Source organism: Eptatretus burgeri, chromosome 4, assembly GCF_056783735.1.
Source record: "Eptatretus burgeri isolate ZD-2024b chromosome 4, Ebu_testis_v1, whole genome shotgun sequence".
NCBI classification, from domain to species: Eukaryota; Metazoa; Chordata; class Myxini; order Myxiniformes; family Myxinidae; genus Eptatretus; species Eptatretus burgeri.
In genome coordinates this window covers 72753014-72777990 of record NC_140964.1, presented here as the reverse complement: position 1 = coordinate 72777990, position 24977 = coordinate 72753014, and the positions used below count along the sequence as shown (strand labels likewise).

Sequence of the window (24977 nt, the reverse complement as noted above, 5' to 3'; positions counted from 1 at the left end):
ATATTTCAAAAATGTATTCGGCCCGATATGTTCTCGTGGATCAGGCGTTACATGGCGGAGGTATGCGCTCCACCGAGTGCACTTCTAGTTTACACTGTGTTTATTGCATTTTCGTGTTTATTTCTGGCTGCCGCCGATCTTCCTCGATATCTTCTCGAAGCCCAGGAACTGAACCCCCCTCTTCTCATTGTCCCTTGGTTCCCACGATCGTGGTTTTAACTATCGTAGTATTTTCCAGGAACCTAACCCCCCGGTATTGGAGCGTTTACTGGAGAAGTAATTCAACATGATCCTGCACTAAATTTTAATATTAATACTGAGCTTATATTATCTATCTATAATTCCAGCAATGTGTGTGTGTGTGTGTGTGTGTGTGTCTGCAACCGCTGTTTCTCGACAACCACTGGTCCAATTTAATTGAAACTTGCCAGGTATTTTGCTGGGGACCTGTGGATGTGCCTTTTCAAGGTTTGATATTAATCGGACAAGTGTTTCCCAAGTTATGGCCATTTATTTAGCAAACCAATGACAATACACGTTGCTGAATGGGCGTGGCTGTGTAGGCCGGTGCACGGCCGGCCGACGATGACGTCACGGGCTGTGCTGGTTACGATGGGGAAAGGCGCCTTAGTTGGCGTAGGAGTGGCAATGGTCAATGGCAGCGAATGTCATGGCAAGCAAAGATGGGGAGGTAAACGTGATTTTAATTAACTCTGTTTGTGTAAGTATCACAGCAGTTGTTACTTCAATGCAAGCGATAATTCATGGAATGATGTGAACATTCCGTACGGCACGCATCACTTCCGGATAGTGATGACTTAATGTATTCTAATCATTTCTCGATTTCTTATGCGCTTTTATAGATAAACACAATGCCCCAATCCAGTCGTTGTTTACGAGAGCGAAGGAACAGCCAGTGTGGTTGTTTCTGGCTCGCCGTTTGAAAGTTTTTTTTGGGGGGGGGGGAGGGGGGGTTGCACGTATGAGCACGCACGTACGGGCACACGAGAGCGAAGGAACGGCCTGTGTGGTTGTTTCTGGCTCACAGTTTGAAAGTATTTTTTTTGCACGTACGGCCACGCATGTACGGCCACGCACTAGTATATACAAGTTAAACTGAGCTAGCAATGACCAATTTTATGACTGGATCGTTGGTGAGGTTCAGATTTTCATTGAGATATTGACACTTTCAGCCCAGAACCTTCTCATAGAGAAGCTGCCAATCTTAGTTGTGTCCAATCAATCAGTCAATCTGACCATGTGTGGTCTAATTCTATCAATCAACCTGCATGTTCACATATAGATACATACTCATGACACAATCATGCATCGTCTACCTTACATTGCCATTTAAGTACCCGACCTTACAAATTTACGAACACGTTACTGAACACATTAATTGGCTTGGCACCGAGTTAGGATATCAGCCATTTTAACAAATTTCCCATGTACCATGATATGCCCCCCCACCCCCTTTGTGACTGTCAAAAACTTACTGAAATATATTTATTTGAATCCTTCAGACACTTTTCACAAGTAGTCATTGCATTTATCTCATCACTCTGGTACTATTTTATGCATTTTAAATAATGTCTGATTTCATCTGTTAACTGAATGTCTCCGCCTAAGCACATGTCCAACTAGTTACTGGATGTTTACGTCTAGCGATAAGCTCTGTGACAGCACAGGATCTCTCACCACCCTGGTTACGATCCTTGCCCATTTCTGAATGGATGGAAGAGACTGTTGTAATCTGTCTGTGTGCACGAGTATGCACAGAGCTCTTCTAATTTAGCTTGTTCATTATCAGAACTAATGTAATGTATATTCCCCAGTGAGGTTCTACAGAGGTAAATGCTCAGTCTCGTTACCTCCGCAACCGAAAGCTGTGATTTCACCCCTGTGTATGCTTGTCTGTCTGTGTACAGGATATCTCATAGAGTTATGGACGGATCCGGACGAAACCTGGTGGACAGGTTGGGTGTGTGACAAGGACGAAATGATTCGATTTTAGTGAAGATCCGAATCCGGATACTAGAATTTTTTGAAGCGATTCTTCACCATTGAGAAAAATAAGGCCAAAAACGATATAAAGCATGACGTCTAAAACAGTTATGGACAGATTCGGACGAAACTTGGTGGACGAGTGGGGTAGGTGACAAGAACAAGCTGATTAGTATTTTGGTTAAGGTACAGATGTCGATTCACACCATCAGTGGGATACAAAACACAAACTGTTCAGCCTGGCGGCGGCTTGTGCTCTCCCGAGTGCAGTTCTAGTTTCACCTGCAACTGTAACGCAGAATCCATTTCTCGGAATGTTGCTCTCCAAGAAAAGCATTTTCATATCACGGAATCAAAATGCAACTTGTTCGACAACTTGGCGTTCGTTTAATTGTTTTCCGTATCAATTTAACAACTCGAAACAAATAGAACAAAGCGTGGGTCCGGCTGTCCTCTTTATAATGATCCACGTGCTGGTTCTTATTGTGAGACATCAAGGTGAAGCTGACTGTGTTTGTTATGATATGAACACACACACACACACACACACACACACACACACACACACACACACACACACACACACACACACACACACACACACACACCTGGTATCTTCCCAGCAAGCTGACTGTGCACACTCGCTGTGTTCCTCTTTCTTTATCTTGACAGGCATGTGGAAAGCCACTGAGGACAAAGGAAAGTTGGTACAGAACAATAATGCCATCAGAAATACAAGCAATAATCTCAATAAGAGTAAATGAAACAACAAAACCCATGTGTGTGTGCAGCCACGAGAACACTCCATCAAAATCCTCATGCAAATGTGACATGAAAGGCGATATCGGGGGGCGGGGGGGGGGAACAAAATAGAACTTTTGAAACTTTCACACAACATGTAGAGGAAGCATTTCTCGAAGGCAATGTCCAAGCCACAGTTCGTATTCTGTCACTATGGACTTTAAGGAGGGGGTCAAGCGCATAAGAACCAAGTCATCGCACATCCCAGTATCACCTCTTTTATTAATCAGATTCGGTTTGGGGTTATTTGTGTGCAAAACACTCCAAAAAGTGGCTTCATCGCTCGCTCGGGATGTGCATTATGCCCTGAACAATGCAAAGCAGACAGCAGACAGCAGACAGAACGGCACAACGTAAAACCTCCAACGAAACGAATGGAGAAACCCTGTAATAACTTGTCCTCGAAAGGAAAACTTGAGCAATCTTTTTTGTGTCTCAGCTTCTGATAAAGTGTTTGGTACACATACCACATTGCAGGAAAAGCTGACACTGTTTATTATGATTTCTGTTACTGATAGGTTAGAAGTGTTAGAGGCAAGATTGCCAAGGAACCAGAGAAAGAAATAAATAAACAGAAATTAAAATTAAATAATAAAAATAACGCTTCGATTCAAACGGCGTTGAATCCCGATTCATCCATCGTGGCTTTCAAGGAAGTCAGGTTCAGTGACATCAGTTAGAAACCCATTCTATCTTAGCTACTACAGAACCGTGTGATCTGCATTTAGTGTTTGCAATGTTTAGGATTCTTCGTTCCACCGATATCGGTTATATGTTGCACGTTTAATCTCTCCCACGCCGTTTTATAATGGAAAGATCTTCCGTAATAATCATTGTCATTCGATCCGTAGAAGGTGAAGTTCATCAAAAAACACTCTCAGTCTTTTTATTAAAAGAAAATTAAACTGAGGAAACCCGTTGTTATTAGAATCGGATGATAAAACAAGAACACGAGGCATTTGACAACGGAGAGCCTCGCCGGGAAATATGGATTGCAATATATCTGAGAATGAATGATCTATGTTAAAGTAGATAATGTGTGGACTCACACACTCACATACAGTCAGATTACAATAGCCCCACCAGTCGCTTTCAGGTACGGGTGAGCCTAAATATACAAGAACAGGATATTTCTATCAGGATTATCTGTTCATTTTTAAAGAAAACCCACTATATTTTCTCAGAATAAAGAAACCGCAAACATCGATGAAAGGACGGCGAACAGAGCAAAATTCTTCCTCTCAACGTCGTCGGATGCGCACAAGATGAAAAGGGAGAGGATGAAATTCCACAAATTGTTTCGGAACTTAAAAGCAGAACTTTGGTTTGGTCACATTGGGTAACGTATGGAGAAATTTTCAAAATCGAGAGAGAGACAGAGACAGAGACAGAGACAGAGTCACCAATGCTAACGTCGTGAAGACCAAGGAAATGCGTTCTCATACGTTGAATTTGCAAGTGACCTGGATTTTCCTCCATCGTTCTGTCATCGGAGAACCTGAGAAACTCGATAAACCTACAATGTTCTTTTTACAATTACACTAAAAGGGACCGTAATGGCAGTGTGGTGAACATTGACAAATGCAAACTGGTATGACCACGAATAACTGCGATGGTACACCTGCACAACTACGATACTATGGCTGTGAAAAGTGACACCACTCTTGTGATTCAAAATGTCACGGTTGAACAAAAAGCTTTCAAGGACAACGCACGTTATTTTACTAACCACTCAAAATGTAAAACGCAACTGTCATGTCGAAAGGGTGCACTGTGACCCAATTTTTTTTAAATTTCACCTCCGCTGCTAAGTTTACAAAAATGTTCAAAGACAACAGAAACAAGCCGGTAGGCGGACATGGGTAGTCGAATTTAGTCGTTTTTCAGCCATTACTAGCCAACAAAAGCGTCCATAGCAACGGTTCTTTCTCACACATAACGAGGACATACCATGAACCTACTATACCAGTTTCATGTATATCTGACTCGTAGTCTCTGAGATATAACGAACTTCGTTTTATTGTTTTCGACCAGGGTTCATTCAAAGTCTATCTTCTCCGACAGTTTTCATAGGATCCGGCTGGAAATTTTTGACAATATGGCTGAATGTACTGTCCACAGTCGGTCGTGGCCCGATTCTTCATTTTCGAAAAAATTAATTTTTGAGATTTTTTTTGAAAATTTCAAAGCCCCGTTGTTAGGCAACGGATGGGTCCATAGCAAACGGTTCTCATTTGCACACAACTAGGTCATGGTATGAACCGACCAACCAAGTTTCATCGAAATCGCCATTGTATTAACGGAGCACTGGACCGAACAGACATACATACAGACAGACAGACAGAGAAACATATCGATGGAAATACTGATAATAAAGGTAGATAGATCGACTACCCAATAAAACTGAAATCTCGTAAATAAGAAACTTCCCTCTAAAAATTGTATTTAGGGGTGATGATGTCATTCGTATGCCTGGTGTTGGCTTAATGGTTTGGGTGGTGGGCTTGGGATTCTCGGATCCTAAGTTCAAATCCCACTCAGCTGTTGAATTAATACCAGGTGGGGTTGACTCTGCCTGTCATCCTTCTGAGGTCGGCAAAATGAGTACCAGCTTGCTGGTATACTGTGTCGGAGCGGCGACTCGTCCAGGATTGGACCCAATAGCCAGGAGACTGCTTAGGCAGCACCGACGCTCTGCACAGAGTGTGGTCCCAATGGATGGACGGATGTCATTCATAAATAAAAAATATATATATATATATATAGTCAAACATGAAGTTGAGACGATCATGGTGTTTTACTTGTTTTAAAGAGACTGTTTTGGTCAGGATTGACAAAAGCGTTACAAACGATACCAGTCCTTAGTGTATCGTAAATCAATATGCACACACATTTGGGTGGGTGGGAACACTAAGGAAGGAAACTAGTTCACATTAAATCGATTCTGTTTCTTTCAAAGATGTAAAATCCATTTGTTGGCGAAATGGTTCGAGTGTCCACTCCGAATCTGGGAGGTCGGCAAATCGAACCTCGGCCAAATCATGCCGAAGGCTTGAAGGATGGTACGTTCTGCCTGCTTGCTTGTCGCTCAGCATTTAAAAAGGATAGAGCATGGACAAAAACATAGGTTGGCAGCTATTGCACAATGCTTGATGAGCCTTACGTTCTCCAGCTTTGAAGTTCCTCATCAGACAACTCATATTTACTTAATTAGTCCATCAGATGACACGACATTCATGACCGAAAAGAATTTTCACTCTCAGTGCTCCAAGTCGTGCAGACAGAGCGGCCAACTGCAAAGACATCAGATATGCCACCGAAGAAAGCGACGACGCGTGTTTGACAATGTTCATGTTGCCGTGATCACGTCAACAATCTGTCTCCTTTGTGATCTCATTTTGACAAAACAAATAAATAAACGGGTTGTGCCGGGTCCGATTTTAAAAGAAGAAAACATTACATATGCATATATGCACATAAAGGGGATTTGTTACCGGCGAAGTTATTCTGTGATGGGTGGGGGTAAGTAAGAGGCGATGAAGAAAGACCAATCACAGACGTGGTAAAGGAAGAACAAAAAAAAATATATATATATATTCCAAACCATCATGGTCTAACATAGTCTGTCACGTGCCCGCATACAAAACCACGACGGCTATCGGCGGCACATGGAGGCAGGGTGCGTCGTGATAACCGATAAGATAGAGAAGCTGCTTCGTAATGCTGCATAAGGAACACGACCTCAAACCATGGCAGTGTGATCGTGGGTTACAGCGTATCAGGGAGGAAAGGGACAGATTTGGGAATAGTGGCCAAATGAACTCTGTGGGATGGAGCCTTTGGCCGTAGACGTTCAGATACCACGGACCTCCAATAACCGATTAAATTGCAAGAGCGTGTGAGAAACAGGACAGTCAGAATTTCAAACATGTCCCCGCAATTAAACAACTGTGATTCGGGTGATTTGTACAAATAAATCATTCAAATGCATTTCACCGATGAGAAAGTCCAAACGTGCCTTGAATCCTGGATGTTGACAATAACCTGTTGTGCGAGTGCTTTGCACGAGTGGTTGAGATTGAAAATAAGCACCTGTTATCATTCCATCTGGAATCTGGATATTCCCAACTACATCTACTTTTTTTTGAAAATCAATTTAATTTTAATCAGTTGCTACGACACTCAATAAAACGAAAATGATACTTCACTACATAGCTATCTTTGATATCATCAATGGTTCCATCGTCAACACGGTTAATCTAACCTTTCAGTTAGAAAGACGTTTTTTTTTTTGAATTTTAAAAGAAATCTTCACATACAAGTCTCTCCATTAAACATATATAGACATCCCTACGGTCCCACAGCGTTATGTTTAACCGCTTTGGACAACAACAACAACAACAACAACAACATCTTCAAGCACAATGGACAGTCGTTAGAGAGGCATTTCATCTAACCAGGGTGTTGGATTTATCTGAAATGTCTTTTAAGATAAATTCCATCTCTTTCGAAGCCGACGCAATGTTTGAAGCAAATTGGTCGAAGTGCCATATTATATATTAGCCGATTTGAGAGCCAGTACACAATTTCAACCAGACCGGGTGGTAAAATGGTTCGAGCGTCTGCTCTCAGTTTGGGAGGTTGGGGATTCAAAACCCAGCTGAGTCATTCGAAAGACTTTAGAAAAATGGTACGTGCTGCTTCCTTGCCTGATGGTTAGCATTTTAAAATGGTAGAGCAGCCATAGATTAGCCACCGTTGCACAAGCTATGGAGAGCCTAATGGCCTCCTCCTGCATTGGGGTTTCGAAGAAAGGAACTCATAATATATTATATAACTAGCAAATACAACACGACGCTTCGCTGATGGGATTATTGAGAGGGGGGGGGGGGAGAGGGAGAAGGGATAGTGAGGAGATGGAGGGGGAAAGAGAGAAGAGAAAGTGGGAACAAGGAGGGTTGTGGGAGTGAGGATGGAGGGAGAGTGAGGAGGGGTGAGAAGAAGAGAAGGCAGACGTGTGGTGGAGTGTTAATTAGGATTCATATTGTCATGAAAATGCTTCTGCAGAGAATAACAAAGAAGAGGGAAACAAAATATTGTCTGAAATCCATTTTCTCTCGGTCATACTATAAATACCGCCCAGAGACAAACACCGGCCCCACGCGTCCGGAGACAAACACCGGCCCCACGCGTCCGGAGACAAACACCGGCCCCACGCGTCCGGAGACAAACACCGGCCCCACACGTCCGGAGACAAACACCGGCCCCACGCGTCCGGAGACAAACACCGGCCCCACGCGTCCGGAAACAAACACCGGCCCCACGCGTGCCTGCTTTTCTGTGCACACGTCACATGGTACATCACTTCGCGGTCTGCCTAAACGTTATAACTATATTTTAAAATGTCCCTTTTTCACCAGATTTGCTTTTATTCCCTGTAGAGCACCTTGCGAAACCTCCGAAAATATATACACAGATCTGGCAGACTGGATGGTTAAACAGTCCCTCTGAGGTCAGGGCACGATCTCAAGCAGTGAATGCATCAAATCATACAGCTCAATGAAGCTGGTTAATTTTGGCACATACCAAAATCTTTTGTTCACTAAATATAATTCTTTAAACAGTAGAAAAAGACAAGTTTAATGCTTTGGAAATTTCACATTTTCTTGTGTAAATACGGAGGAGGGAGGGAGCGTAGCCTGGCTTGCTTAAAGTAAATACAGGCACTCCTCACTCAACGACCTACCGATTTAAAATTTCACATTTTCTTGTGTAAATACGGAGGAGGGAGGGAGCGTAGCCTGGCTTGCTTAAAGTAAATACAGGCACTCCTCACTCAACGACCTACCGATTTAACGACCGCGCGGACTTATGACCAGCTCTCCGACCAGTAGGCTATATTAGAACCAGAGGGAATGGACCCGAATGTTGAACGGTTCACAAAAGTGGAACTTTTACGATGCTATCGTGAAATTTATGAAGAAAAAAAGAAAATTATAACGCAGACCGCACCAACGGGATTCTTCTAGAAAGCTACACCCAGGACCCCTACAAGTCCTTCCATTTCCTCACCGTCATCACCCTAACCCAGGCCCTCTACAGCTCCTGATAACTCCGATGATGACGCTGATGACCCCGAACCACGACCACACTTCAAAGGATTCAATGACTAAAATGTTAATCTGGATGTCTTTTTTTTTATAACTTTAATGTTTTTTGATACATCATTTTTGTAATTTTTGCTGATTGTATTTTTATGTTCTGTAATATGTCAGAGTTTTGCAAATTAAAACAAAGTTATCAAGTTGGAGTTTCCTTTCGACCTTTTCTTTATTCAGAATAAATAAAAACGATTACCTGTATTTACAGTATGCAAACCCAAGTAATGTATATTCGAGCTGATTTCCTCTATTCTGTTTATTACAGTTTACAGTACACTACTGTATAAACATTTTAAAATATATCCTCGCTTATCGACCAATTCACTGAACGACCTAGTCGTAGGACCGGAGCTCGGTCGTCAAGCGAGGAGTGCCGGTGTAGGTATGTAGCCTTAGTTATGACTCGTTATTTATTTAAATAATCAGATTTCACTCCAGATTTTGACACTTATTTTGTCCGGACGATATTCGATCATCAAAACCGAAATAATATTTCGATGATATACTTTAATTAGTCCGTGAGAGTAGATCGTGGAAAATTGCATCATATAATGCATGAAATCGCTTCAAGCTCCTAATTAAAAAAACTTTAGCACTTACAAAAGTGATGTATACAGCACAGCAATTCGGAGTTAGGATGAAGAGGCATTTGAAAATATGAGTGAAGAAAGTGAAAAAAAAATACGATCGTTAAGAAATCGTTGCGGCCTGTTCCAAGTCAAGACACGGTTGAGCAGGCCAAAAAAAACATGGCGGCTTCAGACCCCAGCGAAGTTACCAAGCATACACCTTAAGACTTCATAGAGAGCGGCGACTGAGGATGCGCCTGACAAAGGACATAATTAAATAAGGGCGTTAATTATGTTCAAAAGGGGTGTTTTAATTAACCCAAACACCCAATTTTCACACATGCACTTCCTTGGAGTTTTCTTCATATGCATGCAAAGTTTCAGGCTGCTGGGTTTCATGGTTTGGAGTTATGGAGGAAGCCAACTGACACACACACACACACACACACACACACACACACACACACACACACACACACACACACACACACACACACACACACACACACACACACACACACACACACACACACACCCGATTACTAGGGAGAGTACCTGTACCAAGTGGCGGGAAAAGCTAGCAAAGCTATCCGGCCCCAGTGACCAGAGAAGTTTAAGTTAGTCTATCAATCTAAATAATATTTCATGGACTTTAAAAGGTTAATGGTGTTGTACTCTTGGTTTCGCTCAGAACCAAAGCTCTGAGCTACTTATACTGCCCTCTTGCAAAATTGTGGTGCAACATAGTACGGTGGAAGTTGGATTTGTCTCAAAAGACGGCAAAATATCCTGGTTGTGAAATAAAATTTGGCTCTCTTTCCCTACCCTCTTTCCCCTCCTTCTCCCCTATCTACCTCCCACTCCCCTGGATTTTTTAAATACATTATCAAGGCTCGTGGAAGAGCAAGAACACAGAACAGACAATGACGTTCACAGCAGCAACAAAGTTATGGATAACGGTATGTCCAATGAAATAATGGGAAATGGGAATGGGAATGGGTCAAAACGTTCGGAAGGATTTCTTTGGTGTACTTCAGGCATAAATGTGAAATGCACAAACACGGTGTATAAACAGTAAGCACAGCTTTGATTGTTCCCAAAATAAATAAATAACGTGGGTGGCACAGAACGCTGGTTTGATTGCTCGATGCCTCGAAAAAACAACGACTCAGGTTATGTAATGAATCCAAAACGTTGCTAATGCTTATGTGCATATATTATACATCGTGTTTATATAGCTTGGATGGATTCCAATTCCACTGGGCCATAAAGGAATCGTCCTCTGCGCCACAAGACTCGAAGCCTGGGGCCTATCCAAACTGTGTGCCTCAGAACGCCTGTGACGTCGATTGTCTGTAATCTTCCGATATCGGATGATGCTTTTAATAGTCACTTTTGGTGTTTTTCACACTGAAGAGAAAAGTTACAGGACACTGATGGCGATTGTGAATACAACACATCTGTTTGGAGCAATTTTACCTCATGTCCCACTGAGAGTATTATTTAATTATATGGGGTTTTAATAAAGTTTTTTTTTTTCCGAATAAACTCTAGATTTCGCCATAATTATTTAGGCCATGAGTTTCGATCGTAAAAATATTGAATATCGGCTTTTAAGAAGCATCTACGATAATCTTGCCAGGAGCCAATCACATTGCACCTTGCCTCCTCACACAGCCAATCAGCGTCACAGATAATCAGACGAACGGACAGCCATCCTTGTATGATATATATAGAGATTACAACTTCAGTGGTGAAGCCAAAAAATAATGGCAGCAGTTGAGATTAGAGCAAACAATGTTAAAAATTTTAAACTCAAATCCTGAAACTTTGCCTAACATGCTACCAGTCAAGGAATTCAATAATTCGCTCATCTTCAGATAACCGCAAATTATGACAGGTTATGTTTAGGTTCCATGCCATTCGGTATCCATACTATAGGTGGGAGCGGAGTGGTGAACATCATTACAATGTAATCAAACCAATTGTTCACTAATATTCTTGACCAATGACTCGAGATTGCTTTGCAAAGAAGAAAGTTTTTTCATTTATTTAATTCCAAACACAAGGCTCCTCGTGCCAACAGCAATGATGGTTATTACCAAAGAAAGGCAACCTTGGTTATACATCACATAGCTGGGACGTTCAGCCAAGTTTTATATACCTTACGCCAACTTAAAGATAAGTTCAAGAGCATGGAAGCAAGAATCGTTCTAAAATAGGTGAAGTCTTAACGCTTTTCTCCACTACGATGTATTGCTGCATGAATGGCCTCATCTGTTGGTTTGGTGGTTGCAATAATTCAGTAGATACAGTATTCTACTTGAAAGGCAGTTTATTTACAACAAAATTTTAAGAGGTCAGTTTTTTTTCCCCCTCCTCTAAAGCAGGTTATATCACTCAAATTATCTATCATGAAATTAAAGAAATTTGTTTTATATTTTAACGCTAAGGAATTTCATTTTATTTCACCAACTAAATTACAGACTGTAGCTAAAGCTACATTTGTCCCATTTATGCTTTTATTTATCTGATTCTGGCCAAGCATTCACCATCGTCAGGCCACGATCTTTCCCCAGTGGCAAAATGATAAAGCCAAGTGCCACGCTTCCTGCTGACAAATGATAACAACAAATGGTCATGGAAAATTGAAAGGCTCCTGAAGTGGGCACCAAAATAGGGATGGTGTCTGTTATGCGAGTTGAATCATGCCAATTCAGCGTATTCCCATGGCTTATTCAATGACCAATCCTTCAGGTCAATGGAACAAGAATAGCAATCTTTGTTATTTTTAATATTAAAATAATGTGAAACATTTTGGTTACAAAATAATTAGTTAACCCGCAGGCGAGGTGACCTCGTTTGGGCACAGAAACTGGCCTATCATGTATGCTGACACTCATTATCCGCCTGCTGACCTTTTGCAGGGTCAATGCAGACAAATGTCGGTGGGGAAGGCATGTGACTCGAAGCGTCTGCTGGTTGGCCAGTGGACCATAAGCAAACACTGTACAACCCTCGAAGTGTGCTACAGCACCTAGGATATCATGGAACAGTTTGTGTTCAGGAGAATCTATAATCACAAATATTCAGAGAACTGTAAAGCAGGAAACACTAAAACAACGATGAACGAGATCGAGATTCTGTCATAAAAGACAAAGGCTCAGACAGTCCAAGATTTCAGGCACAAGAGGGAGTGAGTTGTGCACTTGTTATCTCGACTCTTGTATTTTTTGCAATCTGGTGATTATGGATTCTCCCAAATACAAATTGCTCTTTGATGGCAATAAATGTATGTTGCTTCCTGATCAGGCTACTCCATAGCTATGATGTACGACTTGTTGAGCCTTTGTTTTTATTCGACAAAACCTGGTGGCTGCACTTTTGCATTATCCACTCTATGGTTCTTCCAATGTTGATGATCATCATGGGTGTGCTCACAAAAGGAGAGCTGTTGCCATCATGGCACAGAGAATAAGTGCCTGGCACACAGTCCTCCCGTTCGAACAATAATTATATATCCAGCTCCATGCAAGAATGCCGGACGTCTTATTATGACAAGATAACATTAAAGTAGACGGACTTATTAAGTGGTGGGAATAAAATGAAAGGTATAAACCAATAGAGGCAAACAGACAAAGGTTACCAATATTCAAAGCTTCACATCATATGCAATTTTCCTTTCTTTCTTTCTTTGGGCAATATTTCAGCCATCCTTTGAGTTAGGAAGCTCAAACTTGGGGACAAAAGTGAAGATGTGCTTTGGCAAAAACAATATTTTTTGATTAATCAATTAATTGACAATGCCTGGTGTTGGCTTAATGGTTAGGGTGGTGGGTTTGGGATCCTTGGGTCCTGAGTTCAAATCCCACTCGAATAATGAATTAATACCAGGTGGGGTTGACTCTGCCTGTCATCCTTCCGAGGTTGGCAAAATGAGTGTCAACTTGCTGGTATCCTGTGTCGGAGTGGCGACCTGGCCAGGATTGTGCCCAATAGCCAAGGAGACTGCTTATGCAGCACCAACGCTCTGCACAGAGTGTGGTCCCTACGGATGGATGGAATCAATTGATTAATTCCTTAATTATCATTGATTTATTAATTACTTATTTATTTTGTTTCTCATCTGTGCAATATCTCAGGCACATTTTGAGCGAGGAAGCTAATATTTGGACACAACAGTGAACAGGTGATTTGGCTACAAAGGATATTTTTGATTTATTGATTAATCAATTAATTTTTCATTTTTCAATGAATTACTTAATTTTCAAAAAGTTAGAGATTGTGATGAAACAGTGGTGGTTTCTGTATGCAATAAGCCAACGATTAATAAATTAATTATTTTATTTTAATTATACGATTCATCAATTAATCAATCAATTATTGTTCACCGCTCCTCCCCCCCCCCCAATACAGTCTCCATGTGCTGCACAGCAGCATCGCCAGGTGCCCTTGAGGATTTGTTATTTATTTATTTGGCATGGGGGTGGTGTACTTTGAATGTACCTCTACTTGTTTGGTTATTGTTTTGGTGAATTGCAGACAAATGATAAAGAACTCACCATTTTATAATAGTTTTATGAAATGTATGTGTAAATAAAATACTGTTTATGGTATCATACACAGACACCAAATTAAAAAATCAATATGTATAGCATTATTTGAAAATAATAACAATACAATTGTGTTTTTTTTGCAGCTATAGCTCCTTGTGTAACAATTAACGTTGAAATGATACATCATCAATGATTGCTTCAGAGTATACACGATGTAGAATGTCTATTTATACGACCATCAAAGGAAATGCTTCCAAATGGTCAGCACTCAGGGTACTCCTTCATCTGTTCTTGACAAGTTTGAGCGTTGAAAAACTTATTTCACATACCACTGGAGTTGTTGAAAGTGTTACGAGGTATTTGTGCACAAGAGCTACGCTTGTGTATGCCTCAATGAACAAGTTGTGGCATTCCTGAGTAAGGTAAACACACACTGCACAGTTGTGGCATCGATTGCACACAGACTGGTTCGTGCGGTACTCAAGCTCACAATTTTCCATAATTCTCATGCCTAATATCAACACTCTCTTCTTGGTTGTTGAAGACGTATTCCCCGGGTGGTGGAATTTGCGGCCTGTCCCAGTTATTCGCTAAACTTCCAAGCTCTGATTGCAACTGTTCTTTGGTTACTTGCTCATCAAACTTCACAAGTTCTTCACTCAGCTTTTGAAGTGCATCTTGAGATAAAGATATCATTATCTCTCCAAACTGTGCAGAGCACAAACTGGCTAGATTCCGATACAACGTCCCATTTTTCTCGAATGCTGCTTTGAAATTTTCAATAGCTGTGTCTAATATCCTGTTGCGCACACCCACTTCATAGTCTTCAAAAACAGCAACAATTAGTCCTTCAGATGTGACTTATCTGAGTATTCCTTTTCTTTCTCTACAAAGAACTGGATGACAATAACTTTTGTAAGTTTTGCTTTTCTCATTCATCTGTTACCCCAACAATAAAATCAGTAACTCTACTTTCACACCTTAAATGTCCTGCTTTATTTTGTCCAACTGATCCAGATTACCCATCACCAACTGATACGATTTTAGTAAATCAATCCTCAGTGTTTGCATATATTTTGATAATCTTGTTGTTTAGTTAAAGATCTGTAGATTAATACCATCATTATTATTTCATACTTGAGATGTGTATCTTTGTGATATCTAGCTTTTGCTCACAATTTGGATGATTTTTTTCCCTCCTGATTCTTCAATCATGTCTTCGGAGAGAATCACATCACTGTAATGCAACTTTGTGGGTTTTCCAGGAAACCAAATATTTTATCAGTGCTGCATCCTCACCCGCCAAAGCCAGTGGTTTGTAGTCGGCGTTGATCGCTTCTTTTCACAGTTGCATCACTAATCACGAGATTCAATATTCTAGTGAAGCAGAATATGTAATGCGCATTCCCGTCAGGAGCAGCGCAACACAATACACATTTACATGGAGAGAAATGGGGTGCTCCCCCCTCCCCCCCAACCGACCCTGAATCCCCAGGACTATGAATTTATTTCACCCCCAACAAAACATTCGCAGGCACCCTCAAGTACAATTATCAGATGTCAACACATTCCGTTCAGTGGTTCAGGAATGCATGAGTCAAATACATAAACACACAAACAAAAAGACACTTCTCAAATTATATACAGGACCAGCGGGGGTGCTCGGTGCTGTTCGAATCCTGTTGGCATTTTGAAGAAATCAATTTTGTTTTTTTCTTATTTTTTTGTGGGGTCTAAAACACTTCCCTACACCCACAAAGGAATGGGGTTGGGTATCATTTAATATTACCTTTCACAAAACTACAAAGGCTTAAGACCGATTAAAACAAAAATTCCAACTTTTTTACGAAGATCCGTTTCGCCATGTCTGAGAAAAATGGTGACTGACAAACACAAACACAAACGCACACACCTCTTATCGTATAGAACTATAGATGAAGGCTATAATACCAAGACATTAATTTGTCCTTGCAATTAGATGTTTAGCCAAGTAAAAAAACAAAAAAAACCACAAACTGTTGTATATTAATCGTTACATCTGTTGCATTGAGTCAAATGTCCAAGCCATTCTCCCAAGTCCTTCCAAAAGTTCAAGGAACCTTTTTGCAGTGGAATATATACAGTTGACTACAGCAAGACACTTTACCTGGACCATAGCAACACTATTTAGGGTGTAATTATACGACATCTAATCCTGAACAAGCATATTAGGCCAACTCTCTGTCCTAATTAATTCCCCATTATCCACTCAGGCACATTATAAAACAAATGTCTATTATTACAATTAACACACAAAACAAAATATTCAGATACAATGAAATAAAGACCAAAACAGCCTCGGTTTACTTGCGTTTTAAGTAATGGTTAGAGCGTCCGTTCTGAGTCTGGGAGGTTGGTAGTTCAAACCCCAGCTGAGTCATAAAAAATATTGAAAATGGTACGTGCTATTTCCTTCCTTGAAGCTCAGCATTTAAAAAGGATAGAACAGGACAAACAACCATATGCTGGCAATACTATCATAGGCTTTGATGGGCCTAATGGCCTCCTTCTGCATTAAAGTTCTTTGGAAAGGCATTCATATTATTACAAAAACTTGCTTCGATAATTTTCAACGATGCCAACAGCTAGTCAGCTCAAGTACAGAGTTGTGGTAGTGCACTGGGGTTTTAAAACATTGAAACCTACATGTACTTCCTATCGGCCAAAAGAGTCACCGGCCCACCGGGAATTCTCCTGACGTCATGAGGGCCCAAACCATCCCTGGGTTGGCCGGAATGAATAGTTCTGTCCCAAGTTTTTCTGGCACTGACTGGCCAGACTTGTGGTTTCACTGAGGGAGGGTGGCAGGAATTTGGCCATGGTGCTGCTGATAAACTTAGTGAAAGACATCATACATCCACCAATGCCGCCAGTGCTGGCAGACGGGTCATCGGGCTTAACGTATGTCCAAGGAATATCTTTCCAAGGGATGATGCATACATGCTTTTCCCTATCTGTGAAACACCAGGATGACAGTTTCTCGCTGGGGTGAGATTCAAAACCAGGATAGACAGGTCAGAGGTGAGTGTACATACCTCCAAGCTATCTTGCTTTCCACAAAACAGTGTATAAATAATGGAATAAAATACTATCAGTTAAATTAAGGGTTTGTGCAAGTCTTTGCACTGGCAATGCAGGATTAAAAAAAACAAAAAAACATATATATATATATATATATATATATATATATATATATATATATATATATATATATATATATATATATATATATATAAAACAATACTATTAACTCTAACGGCATTTGTAGAGCGCATAGTCCCGCCTCGCGCATTCATTCTGAACAAAAATACTATCATTAACTGAACACATTACTATAATGGCCCACTGCTATCATGACTAATATACCTGTATCATCCATGGACCCTATAATGTCACATAGTTTCTTGGCATGGTTGATGAATGTCATAAATTTAATTATTCACTCAAATCTGGACATAGATCAGACATATGAAGTTTCAGATTTTTTTGGATAACAATTTCAATTTAACCAATTATGGTGAGAATACCACTTCTCCGATTTCAATTCAACCAATTGAAATTGGAGAAGGCCTCATTGTTATCACCTGATATACTCCATGGGGAATTGATGACATATGCCAAGTTAAAAAAAATGTTGGTGAGCGGTTTTAGAGAAAATGATGCCCAATTTTTTTTTCTTTAATCCAATATAGCTGCCATACTATGTGACCAATGATGTCAGAGCTGGCAATAAAACATTCCCCATGGGGAGTCCCTCCTATGTTGAATGTTTTGCTTCGATCGGACAAGCGGTTGCAGAGAAAACCATTTTTAGAGTGAAAATACATAGACACGGACACACACATACAGACGGACACAGACAGGGAAATTGCAATAGTCGAGCATCCCCTTCGGGGCGAGACTTGTAATAATCACCAATCTGTCGAGAAGTCCTGGGAGCAATAAATCACATTATTAGGAAGCTCTGCAAAAGCTATATGAAATGGCAAGTGGAGGGGAAACTCCCTGGAGTTTTGACAATCAATGTGAGACCTATTAAAAGATGAGGCCTGAAGGAGAACTCAATGTTTCAGGTGGAAACTTGTTCATTTTGATGTGAAGTTCAAACGTGTTTCGACAGATTGTAAGCTATAAATCCCAGACATCAGGTGTCTTGCAAACGTTGCGGAAAATAATGCATATATATTATATATATGTATATAATAATGAATAAATGTCAATATGTGTGTGTCTCCTCCATAGCTCAAAAACTATAAAACCTAGCAGGCTGAAACTTTGCATCTCTACTACGAATACTCTAAGGAAGTGCAAGAGTGAAAATTGGATGTTTTAGTTCATGAAAACACCACTTTTGAAGATAATTAATGGCCTTATTTAATTATATCCTTCATCAGGCGATCCTCAGCCACCTCGCTGTCTTGGGTCTTAAGGCCTTTCCTGGGTAACCTCGCTGGGGTCTGAAGCCGCCATGTTTTTTGACCTGCTCAACCATGACTTCACTTGGAAGAGGTCGCAACAATTTCTGAAGGAGAAAGTATATTTTCCACTTTTCTCACTCATATTATCGAATGCCTGTTCTTCACAGCTACGAATCGCTGAAAACATCGCTTTTGCAAATAAAATAGATTTTAAACTTGGAGTTTGGAGCGATTTCATGCATCGTACGATACGATTTTCCACGATCTATTCTCACGTACTATTTAAAGTATATAATCGAAATATTATTTCGGTTTTGAGGATGGGATATCATCTGGACCAAATAAGTGTCAATATCTGTTGTGAAATCTGATAATTTAAAAGAAATTATGAGTCTTATAACTAAGCTGATATACCTATTTACATTAAGCAAGCAAGATTCCCTCCTTCTCCATACATACACAAAAAAATGTGAAATTTCCAAAGCATTAAACTTATGTTTTTCGACTGTTTGGAGAATTATATTGGATGAACAAAAATAATGTAGGAACGTGCCAAAATTAACCAGCTTCATTGAGCTGTACGATTTAATGTATTCACTGCTGGACCTCATGCCCCGTCTCCCAGAGGGACTGCCTATTCATAATGTCTGCCAGATCTGTGTCTATATTTTTTGAGGTTTCACAAGTTGCTCCACAGGGAATCAAAGCAAATCTTAAAAAAAAAAAAAAAAAAAAAAATGGCGCATTATCTTCAATGTTGATTTCAAGGGCAATTGAACTTTGCGATGTCTCCAGGGTTGTTCTGCATGAAGCTGCAACTCTTTTATGGACAAAGTCGTTATATTTCATGAACTGCTGCATGCTCGGTGAAGACCTGCATTAAGGTTAAAGGGATCCTATATGCTATACACTGACAGCCTGGCCAACCGTTCCATATCAATCATTTAATTGGAATGTTTGCATGAGTACTTAAGACACTTGAAAAACGCCTTACAGTCAATTGCGGTACCACGCTCCCTCCTGCAGAGCAAATCGTTCACTCACTGCGGATGCTTTTGCCAGCCACGTCAACCTGAGCGAGCGGTTCATGCTCCGTCACCCCGAGAGAGCGGTTTGTGCTCCGTCACCCTGAGCGAGCGGTTTGTGCTCCGTCACCCTGAGCGAGTTGTTGTGAAATAACACCCAATTTCCGAGCCGTTTGCTGTATTAATGTGTGTTTTAAATTACCGAGCCAATTTTTAGATCCTCGTGGAGGATCTCTAAGTCTCACTCACGTTGTTGTTCTTCATCTTCTTCTTTTTGACTTTTTTGTTTCACAGCCTACAGTTTTCATCGAAACTTCCTAAAACTTGGCATATATATGTAAAAATACCCTGCGCAGACAGTAACCATCTCCAATTTTGAAAATTCCTCCGAGAAAATAAGTTATGACGTCAAAATATCTCCGCTAATGGAAATCGTCTAAAAATTTATCTCCGAAACTAGACAAGCTTTTTGAATTCTGTTTGCGGGAATCAAACAGGGCATTAGCAGAGATGAATTACCACACATATGATACATCACTATGACGTCATATCAATTTTTATGATGTCATTCCTATTTTTTTTGACATTTTTTGTTTTACAACCCAGAGTTTTCATCGGATCTTCGTGAAACTTGCCATGTATATGCAGAAAGCCCACGCGCAGGCAGTAACCATCTCCGATTTTGGAAATTCTTCCTAGAAAAAAAGTTGACATCATAATATCACCGCTAATGGAAATCGCCTATACCATTATCTCCGAAACTAGGCAAGCTGTTTGAATTTTGTTTGCGGGCATCAAGCCGGGCATTAGCACAGATAATTTATCGCAAACCTGATACATCACAATGATGTCATATTCGTTTTTATGACATCATCATTAAGAGGACGAGGATCTTAGCTCATTTGAGCTTGTTTTTCCACACCTCACACACAGCTGATTGTAAAGGTTTATGTTTGTGAATATATCCCTGAAACATCCACATAAAAATATTGTTGTTTTTCAGTGAAAGCTACTCATGGTTTTGGGTCGTTTCCGACATCAGCTGTGTGTGTGTGTGTATGTGTATGTGTGTCATAAAGCACATCTCTCCCTCCCTCTCATCCCTGTGTCCCATCCTTGCTCTACCCCCTCCAAATACAATACAGCACCCTCCTCCCACATCTCTCTCACTCTCTCCTCTCTCTTTTTCTGTCTCTGGACATATCCCGATGGTAGTTATGGCTGGACAGGAGTTTGCCTCCGAACGTGTCCGAGCGGTGTTTGTCTCTCGCCAGCTTGGTTCCAGACGCGTACAGGCGGTAATTAACGCTCCTCCACACCTCACACTGTCTTCCCTTCCTCCACCCTCCGCAACCCCACCCCCTCTCCTGTATGTATGTATGTATGTATACACACACACATCTATATATACACACACACACCTCATTTTTTTCATTTTCTGTTTCTAACAATTCATTCACATCAGCTGCGCACGCACATTCATACACGCACACATGCACACTTTTGTTTATATGCTCCGCAACCACGGCTGTAGAACATACCACTTTCAGCGTGGAAATCAGGAACAAATTGCTCATCTTCGTCAGGCACTTTGGCTGAAAGAGCAAAGCAGAAAAAGGGAACGATTAATCATAGAATTACTACTATAAAAATAAAGAACAAAGTTTGCTTTGATTCTAATCACATCCAAGTATGGTTACCTAGATACACTCAGGAATTTGCATAAGGCTTTGGAAACACTTACTCGATGCCATGCTCTATTTTGCAAATCACAACAAACCATTCATATCAGCATTGAATTGTAAAATAGGAGAAATCCGAGGTAGCTCGGCACGACACAAACATGAACTCAAAACATGTATAGTCACGGGATGACTACAATGTACAAGTTCTGAGGAAATGTAACAAAATTAAACAATACAAATAGACAAGCAGCACCCGTGTCGCTGCGCTAACACAGCGCAAGCTTCCGACCTCAAAACATCCGACAGATATCGGAAGCTTTGTGACAGACAGGTATTCCCCGGGGCTCATTGCTCACCCGGACGGGTAGCGACCGAAGTCCCCGGAGTGCACCGATGTCTCGACACGTCTGTCGATTGGTTGACAAGACATTCCCCGCATATTGCATGGAGCAGTGCGTAGAACTATAGGACGCTGGAGGTGACGTACGTAAGGAACTATGGTGTTCACTTTTCACAACCACCAAAGTTATAATTACATTCGATTGGATTTTTTTGCAGGAAATGTGTAGGTTAAAAAATAAGTGGAAAAAGACAACTTACACTGACCTTCCATGAGCCATGTCTCTTGCAATAGCCGCAGGTCTTGAAAAAGCTCTAGAGAAGACAAACAAAAAGCAGTGTAAGCTCTCGCCTTTGGCTCTTGCAACTTGAACAACCTGTTATCACAGAATGAAAATAAATCAACGTAGATAGATGAAAAATTGGTCGAGAATTAAACCTTCGGAATCCTGTGCCAGTTCGAGGTCATCCTCCATGAACTTTCGCTTGAGCGAAGCCATGAGTTGTGGCAATGGGTCACTGTCCCGGGTCTGTAGTCCAGAAAAGGGAGTGGGGATATTATTGGACCTGTATATTGAGAAACATTTGTGATGCATGAGAGCGTTGTTGAGATTGCACTTCAGGTGTAGCGAGAGAACCATGTTTATGAGGAAGTGTTAGGATCATGTTTACAGTGCAGCACGAGGGTCACGCAAAGGTATAGGTACCGTGTTTATAGAGCAGGGATCGGTGCCACGATTATAAGGCAGGGTTAGGTATCACGATTATAGGGCAGGGAGAGGCAGTCCAAATTATAGGGTAGGGATAGGTATCGCATTTATACGGCAAGGATAGGAATCTCGTTTATAGGGTAGGGATAGGTATCGCGTTTATAGGGTAGGGATAGGTATCACATTTATACAGCAAGGATAGATATCTCGTTTATATGGCAGGGATAGGTATCGCATTAATACGGCAGGGATAGGTATCGCGTTTATATGGCAGGGATAGGTATCACGTTTATACGGCAGGGATAGGTATCACGTTTATACGGCAGGGATAGGTATCGTGTTTACATGGCAGGGATAGGTATCGCGTTTACACGGTAGGGATAGGATGTCGTCCATCGGGGAGCATTAGGATTGCATCTAAAGGGCAGCATTAGGGTTGCGTCTATAGGGGAGCATTAGGGCTGCTTCTATTGGGGAGCGTTAGGGTTGCGTCCATAGGGGAGCGTTAGGGTTGCATCCACAGGGGAGCATTAGGATTGCGTCCACAGGGGAGCGTTAGGATTGCGTCCACAGGGGAGCGTTAGGATTGCGTCCACAGGGGAGCGTTAGGATTGCGTCCACAGGGGAGCGTTGGGGTTGCATCCACAGGGGAGCATTAGGGTTGCGTCCACAGGGGAGCGTTAGGGTTGCGTCCACAGGGGAGCGTTAGGGTTGCGTCCACAGGGGAGCGTGAGGATTGCGTCCACAGGGGAGCGTGAGGATTGCGTCCATTGGGGAGCGTTAGGATTGCGTCCACAGGGGAGCATTGGGATTGCGTCCACAGAGAAGCATTAGGATTGCGTCCATAGGGGAGCGTTAGGATTGCGTCCATAGGGGAGCGTTAGGATTGTGTCCATCGGGGAGCGTTATGATTGCGTCCATAGGGGAGCGTTAGGATTGCGTCCATAGGGGAGCATTAGGATTGCGTCCATAGGGGAGCATTAGGATTGCGTCCATAGGGGAGCATTAGGATTGCGTCCATAGGGGAGCATTAGGATTGCGTCCATAGGGGAGCATTAGGATTGCGTCCATAGGGGAGCATTAGGATTGCGTCCATAGGGGAGCATTAGGATTGCGTCCATAGGGGAGCGTTAGGATTGCATGACAATTTAGTGAAGAATCGTGTTTAGTGGGCATCACAAGGAATGCAGACAGCACAACGATCGTTTTCGGGATCACGTCTTAAAGGGTAGCAATAGGATCGCTTTCGGATCGAGTTTATAGGGTTGCGCTAGCATCCCGCATCAAAAGCACACTTGGCGCGCAGCTCACCCCAGCGTAAGGCACTTGTTGATCGCAGAAAGCGTCCATAGCAGTGGGACGGATAAAATACCCAACAGCACGGCCGGGGTCCAGGGAGACGTCGGGGCAGCGTACTGGGAACGTCCTGGGAAGGCAAAGCACCGAAAGTGCAGCGACTCTGTGACCCCTCCACCCTCCCCTCTTCACTCCCTGTTCCTCTTTCTCTCCCTCCTTCCTTCCTTCCTTCTTCTTCCTCGGCAAAAAACTTCTCCAGAGGGAGCAGCAGAGGCCAGGCACTGCGAAAGAAGAGCTGGGGTGAAGTGGGGGAGGGGAGGGAAAATAGGCGGAGACACGTGGAGTTATGAATGGAACGAAAGCGCAGAGTAACCCATTCAAAAAAATACAACAACAACAAAAAAAACAGCCTGCTCGTGATTCTTCCATAAACATTGCGCCTTATTTAGCAGCAGAGACGTCCCACAACTCCCGACTCAAGGGGCCCCAGCACAGAAAACACTGTTAAAAAGCGGAATTCCGTTCAGTTTTCTTCGTGTTTCGAACTCCGCGCAGCAACCAAGCAACCAAGCAAGCGTTCCAAATGCCCAAAAGCACGTAAGATCGTAATGGCTGTCGCAATCGGAGCGCACTTTGCCAGGTTCGTTTGCTCGAAGCGCAAATGCAAGGAAATTCAGTGAAAAACCGAATCAGACACAACGCTTAAAACCACATTTATGAACCACGGTTACTTACACCTGCAACTGTAAGGATTACCAAAGCTGCGCAGCGAAGCGAAGTCCAAACCACATCAACAGAAAGTTGGTCCGAGTCCAGACACGTCGCACATGGTGGGCGGGGACACAAGGCGTACATTGATTGGTCTTCCAGACTCCGTCATGACGTTGCCCAATGAACGTGCGCAGCGCTATTTGGGCGGAGCCAAGATTTTGCACTTGGTGAGCTGTGATTGGACGAACGTCTCAAGGCGTCCCTTGGAGTGCAGCGCTTCGATCCAATGAGGAACGACGATAGCTCCTTGATTGATGACCCCGGGTTTCATTCACAAAAAAACTGCCTTTAACAGCCAGAGCCCATTCACAAAATGGTGGCGACGGGGAAGTTTTTGTAGATCTTGTGAAACGCTGAATGCGTTTCGTTTGAAAATTCAAACGTTATTGAAACTTTCAACGTTTATGGGAAATATTAAGTTTTATAAGACAGGAGTATTTCATAAAACTATGATCGATTTCTCTATAAATGGATTTGTGAAACGTTGAAACGTTTCACGCTCCCGAACAATTCCCCGGTGGGATGCAGAGGGAGGGAGAGGAGGTGTACATATTTTGGTGGCCGGTTAATGTTACCCATTCCAGCCTCCACCCCCTTCCACAA

The 24977-nt window shown here is 41.9% G+C and overlaps 1 protein-coding gene across 4 annotated transcripts in view; it reads right to left on the bottom strand.

The window, feature by feature from the left end:
* Window positions 1-24977, bottom strand: part of LOC147028330 (ETS translocation variant 1-like) — a 49512-nt gene that overhangs the window by 15038 nt on the left and 9497 nt on the right. Inside the window, exons 1-6 of one of the 4 annotated variants that reach the window (XM_085878639.1) lie at window positions 24339-24470; window positions 23619-23898; window positions 22037-22127; window positions 21859-21912; window positions 21115-21168; window positions 2613-2691 (exon numbers count right to left, since the gene is read on the bottom strand). In XM_085878639.1, the coding sequence (XP_085734765.1) occupies window positions 2613-2691; window positions 21115-21168; window positions 21859-21912; window positions 22037-22127; window positions 23619-23657 (317 nt within the window). In that variant the 5' untranslated portion in view covers window positions 23658-23898; window positions 24339-24470. Of the gene's footprint in view, window positions 1-2612; window positions 2692-21114; window positions 21169-21858; window positions 21913-22036; window positions 22128-23618; window positions 23899-24338; window positions 24471-24977 lie in introns of those variants that run through there. The other 3 variants (XM_085878638.1, XM_085878635.1, XM_085878636.1) reach the window with 3 other exon arrangements.